Consider the following 8009-nt stretch of genomic DNA (forward strand, 5'->3'; position numbering starts at 1 on the left):
ATTAAATGTATATAAATCTGATTATTCCCTTCTTTGTTGCAACCCTAGTTTACTTGAATCCTAACTCTCAAATAACATCTGTAAATGTCTTCTCAAACCAATAAAAGTGTGGCCGATGACGGTTTGCAATGAGTTTGGTTCTGCTGGAGTCTTCGGGTCAATGAGCCCATGCAATCAACTGGTTTTCCTTTGGTAGAACACTTTGAATCAGATCAGAATCAGAAATACTTTAATAATCCCAGAGGGAAATTACTTTGAATCAATTTGACTGTATGATCTGGTGAACTTCCTAATTCCTCTAGAGAATACACAAAGGTTTTTGGTGCTATTTCAACTGGGATTTGCATGTTATTCAGAAAGAGGCCAAGACTCAGTTCTTCTTCATCTTCTTCTCTGACTCCCATGGACACTCCTGATGGCAAAATATGTCTCCCCTTATCTCTTAGTAAGAACAATAAGTCAATCAGATCCCTCTTTTGGAGAGAGGTGGCATCTGTTCCTACTGTTGTACCGTTATGGAACTGTTTTATAGCTGCTGTGTCCTGGAAACATACTTGGCTTTTACCTAACCACTTTCTCCTCACTAACAAGGTGAAGTAAGTTTCATTGAAATTCATTCACAGGATTTATTTAGCCAAAGACTACCTTAAAAAGTTCAAATCTGATATTACTGTGAACTGCACTTTTTGTTATCTTCTTCCAGAATCTGTTACACATTTGTTTAGGTTGTTTCCAAAGTAAAATGTTTCCTGAACCTTTTCTTATCAATCTCTTAATTATCTTGGCTAAATTTCATTTCCATGAATTTAAATTTTTAAAAAAGCCAGACGTTAATGTTTATTTAATTGAACTTAAGCATTATTTTCTAACCTATAAACCTTACTCTCACCAAAAGGCACAAAAAACATATCAATCTGTTCCAAACAAAAATTCTGGGCAATTTAATGCTGTAGAAGGTTTGTAGAATATATGTATGAATATGTGTTTACATACATACGTATATGACACTCCTAAGCACATATGTTGGTCAGTTTGTCTTTCCTCCTGACTGTACTTGTTTATTGTGACATACCCCCTGGCATAGTTGTTTGTGTATTGGTATATTTTATATATTATTGATGACTTTAAGTGAAATAAAAAAAAAAAATTGATATATATTCAGCCTCAAATTCAAGTAAGGAATTCTTATTCTTCTTTTCTATTATGGTGGATCGCAAGTAGCTTTAAGGTGAATACCCCTGCCTACTGTACATGAGTTTGCAGCAGCCTGGATATTGATCCCCTGCGTTGGATTGTTTTAAATTTTTTATGAAGAAATATACATGTCCTTTATGATTCCTTCCTATCCTAACAATCCAAGTTAGTAAGTTTGCCCGTCCTCTAAATTTGAATACTTTTACAATCAGGAATAAAAGCATCTTAAAATGTATTATCTCCAATCAGAGGTCTACATAATTCTAAACCCAATTGTATGCAAATGGTCTGCTTTTTTTTTAAATCTTTGTAATTTAGTGTTATCTGCTGTATGTCTCATAGGCCTATTGTAGTTTAAAAGAGAAAGACAAGAAAGGGATGTCAATTATAAAATGAACCGGTTATGACATTTTTGGTTTTAGGGGTTTTCCTGAGGCTATTTGGCCAAACAATCATCTCCTCTCTCTCTCTTCCTCTCTTCCTGTGTTATCCAATCTGAAAAGCAATTATACTGATAAAAAAAAATTATATATCATATACATTTTTATATAGTATATTATATTGTATATATATATATATATTTTTTTTTTTTATTTAGATTTATTTGTCATTTTGTTTATACAAGTGTAAAACAAAAAGCTCTCTGGACGATTTCATTTTTTTTCAGGGCAGCCTTGAAAAATAGTAAAAATATATAAAAACAGTAATATCAACATTTGACTATAAATTTACAATTATAAAATGTAACATTTTTTTAATACTATTTATATATATATATTTATTATTATTATTATTATTTTTTTTTTTTTTGGCCAACATATATTAATATATATAACAACACTAACAGTGTTGTCACGACTTTTATTTTGGAAATTATCCAACCGGAAGTTACCCGATGACCATTGCTAACCTAAAGTCTTCACGGAACCAAACGACAAAAGTATCCACTGTATAATACTAATACACTTTTCTTTAGGGCCATCAAGTGTATTTTTCGATGAAGGAAAGGAAAACCGTACTAGATAAGGAAGATTTGGCTTCAAAAAGATGTAATCCTTACTAGGATTTGGCCTGAAATTGGTTTCGGTGTTATGAAGATTGTTGTTCACCCTGCGAAAGACGTTCAAAGGTAGGACTAGTTTCTCTGCTGATAATGTGAGTATTTCATTTTATTTTTTATTTTAAAGCACTAAACTAACATCCAAAGTGAAACATCAGCTAGCATAGGTTATAGTAGCTCAGATACATTTTTATTTAGCCTATTAGCTATTTGTGGTACATTTTTAAAATTACTTTGTCATTAATTGAGGCAAGAAGTTTGCTTAAATATAAAAAAAAAAAGGTTAATAATGTGTTTTTGCAATGAATAGGTCGAATACACTGCAGTGAAACATTTCCTGCCTTATAGTTCAAACATTTATGCTCTCTATGCCTAACCCCATTTTCTCCCCTCTGTATAGATGCCATCATTTGGGTTTCTGGATGAATTGGAACATTATTTTCGTACTGGAAAGTTTGGAGAAAATACTTCTAAAAGTTTGAAAAGAGGAATCCATAATGCCAGCAAACGCTTCATCTACAAAGGTATTTCTATATAGCAATGATAAAAAAAAATTGACATAAATTCAATTATAAAGCATTGCTTTATGTTTTTAGTATATAATAAAATTAGTAGAAAAAGGATTCATTCAAAAGTTGTCTTAGAGAGTTTATTAGGAGTTTACACCCCCCCCAAAAAAATAATTAAATAACTAAACAGTTTTTTCCACTTGGCTGTCACTCTATTATTGTCAAATCTGACATTTGCCTGTGGTATTACACATATCTGTCCCACTCTATGGAAGACCAATCCCGCCACAATTAAAAATGCATACGGAAATAAATGAAGGACTCAATAATGTAAAATTGCTTGCAAAATTATCTAATAATATGAATTTGTGTGCCATTGAATCCGACAAAATAACAAAAAGGAGAAATGTGTTCAACAATTGATCAATTATTCATGTAAAAATATCACTGGCGTACTTTTCTGAAGTACTGATTTGGACACGTCTTACCAATTTTATCCTGGTGGGGACAGTCCCCACCAATAATTTGTCCTTTTGTTCCCCTTTCATGTAATTTAGCCAACAGAAAGTTGGGAGCAGCGCAGCTGTCTGTGTTCAGAGCGTTTTCAGTCAAAGTTTTTTCTCTCTTTCTAAAACGTTTCCACCAATGTGACATCGCTAGATCTGTCCAGAGCCCTGCAGGTCAGACTCCTTACTAACGGCTCTGAATCTGTCTCTTTGATAAATTAGACTATATGATTGGCGGTGGTTATTCACTGTGTATGCTGTAGTGATCGGAGAAGAGACAACACATGGTAGCAGTAAATTTAAACCGGCAGCTACTTTGAGTTTTATTTTGAACTAAAAGTTACTAGACAGGTTGGTTAAGAACAAAAAAAAAGAGATGCCACCGAAAAAGCCTTTAGACATGCACGGCTTTAAAAAAAATCAACAGCAACGGAGTGTTTATGCTAAACAGAATAGTATTATAAGACAATAAATTTGACAAAACATAGAGTTTAAAGCTACAGTGTGTAATAATTACAGGGACCTTAATATTTGCGTTGCCTTAGAATTCGTTAGTTATAATTACATAGGAGCTGGTCTCGCAGCCATGGAGGCAGACATCTTTGCGCTACGGCAGCGCAGAGCCAACAAACTAGCGATTGCGAGATCGCCCATTACAATAACATGCTACGTGATGATGCTGTTACTCTCCAGTATACTTATTCAGCAACGTCCCTGACGTTTCACAGGTAATGATTCAGTAATTTTCTGTAAAATAATTTTATGGATATATACCTCGGTTACTTCTCTCCGGCTCCTTTGGAGATCTTCAAGCCTTTCCTCCTCTGCTCTAGTCACCCCGCTGGCACCTCTCCCTCGCCTTGCCCTGGCTGCACGCCCACCCCGGCCTCTCTGCCCTCTTCCTCGCCCTCTTCCTCTCCCTCTTCCTCGCCTTGTAACCCCCGTGCCACAAACAAGACTTGGACTCTGTAAACGGGGAATATATATTCTTCCAGCGAACACAATCTCGCTGTTAAACTAATGACTACAATTACTTCGTCTGTTTATATCACCATGCAAAGCAGCTCACCAAAATGTCACAACGATGTAGAAGAAATAACGGGTATATTTATTATCTTAAGTCTACATGAAATCTATACCCTACACAGACTAATGAAATACTATCTGTACAATTATCTATGTAAACAAACCTCATCACTTGAGAAGGTAGGTGATGCGGACGTCGTGGAAGACATTTTGTCCCGTAGCGCTCGCCGTACTGTTGGGGGGGAGAAGCGGTGGGGGGGAAATGTTCATGTTGCTGCGGTCTGCAGTCTGGACGTTAGATGTCGCTGAAAATTACACACTGTAGCAACTAACTAACTCATATTTATCGTTTTCTTATTTAACAGAAATTTACCTGTTCTAGAAATCCCAATTGCAGATTTTAAAGTCATGCAGAGGTTACTTGAATATTAGTTTCTCTAGCATCGTTATTTTAGTCAACGTCTTAATATTATGTATATTTCAACAGAAGCAAGGACAGCTGCAGATTAAAGACTAAACAGATTTACTGGGATATGCAACATGCAATAAAATCTCAAAAATATTTTACAAGAAAAAACATGTATTTAAAAATGCACTTTTGTGTTTTGTAAATGAGCAAGACTCAGAAATAGCTCTGCCAACCAGCTCAGCTGCAGAGCCAGTCTTGCAGTCAGGAGACTTAGGATTGAAACGTGCGAGATTCAAAGCACAGACAATACAGTAAAAATCAGTGAATCAATGCTTTGAAATAAAACCTTCAATATTCGGCCTTTGTCAAAAATATGTGTGGAAAAAAACTTAATTAGATTTTGCTATTTCTAAAAGGATAATCTATGATACAGATGAAATGGAAGCCATCCATCTATCTGGGAATCATAATTTGCAGTTAATTTTAGTACTTTCAGTTTTTCATATGTTTTTTAATAAAGCAATTGATGGATGATGGATGGGGAAATGAATGGATGGATAAAAATAATGATAATAATAATTTAACTTTATTGATCTCACATTAGAGTTATTTACCTCTACATTTAACTCATCCCTTTGGGGAGCAGTGGGCTGATATTGTGCGGCGCTCGGGGAGCAGTGTGGGGTTAAGGGTCTTTGCTCAGAGACCCTTAAGTGGCAGTCTGTGGAAGTGGGGCTCAATCTCAGAACCTCAGGATTTCAAGCTCTATGCCCTAACCATCAGGCCGCCACTCCCCCATTTTTTATTTATTTATTTTTTATTGATAATTGAACTATGATGGGTGCTGGATGGATGATAGTTTGGTGAATGGATTTAAGGAATGGATGGATGGAGGATGGATGATGGCAGGATGATGGTTTGGTGGACTTATGTATGGATGAATGGAGAATGGATGGATGATGAAGGATGAATGGATGCAGGATGGTTTGGTGGATAGTTGGATGGATAGATGGATTTCCTAAGTCGAATATCATATTTTTATGTTTTTTCTAAGACAAGCCTTTATATCTGTAAAGTAATATTACAGATGTTGCCGTCTTTTGCAATAAGATTGAACCCAAACTGTGCGTCCCACACCTGCTACATACTTTAAACACTCTCTTGAATTCTCCAAAGTACCAAACTGATAAAGATTCTGCTTTTATACATCTAATAAACAACATTGACTTGCACTTTTCAACACCATTCAAAAATACTTTAATATACCAAAGGGAAATTAAATGTTGCATCATGGGCAGTTTTTCAATGAGATGTCGTAGGTTTCGGTAGCTATAGGCAGGAAGGATCTTATGTGTTGGTCTGTTTTGAATTTGATCTGGAAAAGCCATTTACTGAAGACACTGTTGTTTAAATACAAAAAATAAAAATTAAATAAAATCACTAAGCTGTTCAATCATTCTTTCTTCAGATGGCCTTTTATGGCGCCCTTATAGAGGTCGCCTCCTTCGTGTTGTCAGAAGTGACAAGGAAATACAAGAAATCATGACACGTTATCACAATGATAATAACCATGCCGGCAGAGAACGGGTTGTAAGAGAAATTATGGTGAGTTTGGACCATTAGTCTGTTATATAGAGCTGCTGATCTAGTAGTGCGTTTTATAAACAGATCTTGTCTTCATTTTTGTTTTCTAGATGATGTACTACTGGGTTGGAGTGACGGAGGCTGTGAAAAAATGGGTCAAAGCTTGCCCAGCTTGTCAAAGCCGTATTCCTTCTCATCCTTCCCAACCAGCTGTTCTCTTCTGCCTGGTTTATGGCTGTGATGCATCCAGTTACGCTTTCCCTGAGCTCAGCTTTCACAGGTCAGACATTTAAAAAAGCAAGAAAGCAAACTCCTTTTCTTTGTCTTAAAAGGAATGTTAAATGTTGACTTGAATGTGTAGTTTGTACACTGCTCAAAAAAATAAAGGGAACACGTATAAAAACAATATAACTTCAGGTAAATCCAACTTCTATAAAATCAACTCCACCTCCTTCTACACCTCCATTCTTTAATAAATTTGATTTCCAATGATGAGCTTTGTTGTCATCACATTCAACTTTGAACAGAACAAAGTATTCAATGAGAATATTTAATTTATTCAGATCTAGGATGTGTTATTTGAGTGTACTCATTTTTAGCAGTATTATGTGTAAATAAATAAAAACTACACTGTGATAAACTAAAACACATTTTTTGTTGTTGTTGTTTTTTAAGGTAAAATTAAATGTGTCGTATAGAGATTCTCCTTTATGTCTGTAGGTTTCCTAAAGATGAGAAACTGCGCAAGAAGTGGTTGCAGATGGCTCAGAGGGATGAAGCCTCCCTACGTGCCAACTCCTATATTTGCTCCCGGCACTTTGAAATGTCATGCTTTTCACTCACTGAAGAGGGTCAGCTGGTGCTTTCCCCAGATGCTGAACCAACCAAGCGGCCTGTTACAGTCCATGGAAATGAGGTAATACACACGTTCTGGCTCAGCTTTACTTCCCAAGCTTTAGGAAGTAAAGCTTAGGAAAACTGCCCCCCCCCTCAGGATTTGGGGAACAATTTCTATTTTTTTTCCTAGGTGCTTCATTCAAAGGTTTTTTTTGTTGAACATAGCCATATATGGTGTCCCCAGAGATATGAGACTTTTGGCTAAAAACTGATGTGAACATTATCACAAACACAGGTTAAAAAAAAACAAAACAACACATAACCATAGGAATCAGAAACTTTAGGCACTCCAAAAAAAAATCTAAGAAGAAAGAGAAAAAGATCTCCTCCTAGGTCTGTGGGCCTGTTTCCCCTAAGAACATTGGCCCCTAAACCCGGGAGGATAGTGTATGTATGAGGATTGTAGGAATATGTTTAGAGTCTGGCCCTGTATGCGTCTGCATGGAGTGCTTGCATATGACCGTATGGGTGCAAAGGGGTCGTCTTCATAATTTTTGAAAAGGTTATATGTATAACTCATAGAAATTCCAATTTTTCTATCTTCCTCCCTGATTTTCCCTGAAACAATAGCAGCTGCTGTGAAACATTCCCCAATTTTAACTCTATTTTGAGTTTTGGGTTATTTTGAGAACAAACTTCTGAAGAACCACCTGTGGCTTAAGAGGTTAATGATGAACTAGCTGAACAGGTTATTTGAGGACAAATCCAATGATGGCTACATTTTTTGGGTTATAAGATTGAAGCCCACTCTAAGCTTTTCTTGATGACTTCACAATTAAAGTGTAAAATAAATGCTAACATTTTGTTCTGGATTTATTCATAAA

General features: G+C 35.8%; 1 protein-coding gene across 2 annotated transcripts in view; it reads left to right on the forward strand.

Moving 5' to 3' along the window:
- The first annotated feature begins 2087 nt into the window (after window positions 1-2087).
- LOC107092992 overlaps window positions 2088-8009 on the forward strand; it is an 18311-nt gene continuing 12389 nt past the window's right edge. Inside the window, exons 1-5 of one of the 2 annotated variants that reach the window (XM_015387762.1) lie at window positions 2088-2349; window positions 2655-2778; window positions 6173-6309; window positions 6399-6568; window positions 7009-7204. In XM_015387762.1, the coding sequence (XP_015243248.1) occupies window positions 2655-2778; window positions 6173-6309; window positions 6399-6568; window positions 7009-7204 (627 nt within the window). In that variant the 5' untranslated portion in view covers window positions 2088-2349. The remainder of the gene's footprint in view (window positions 2350-2654; window positions 2779-6172; window positions 6310-6398; window positions 6569-7008; window positions 7205-8009) is intronic. The other variant, XM_015387763.1, reaches the window with a different exon arrangement.

The sequence above is a fragment of the Cyprinodon variegatus genome, unplaced genomic scaffold (assembly GCF_000732505.1).
Source record: "Cyprinodon variegatus isolate N-32 unplaced genomic scaffold, C_variegatus-1.0 Scaffold403, whole genome shotgun sequence".
NCBI classification, from domain to species: Eukaryota; Metazoa; Chordata; class Actinopteri; order Cyprinodontiformes; family Cyprinodontidae; genus Cyprinodon; species Cyprinodon variegatus.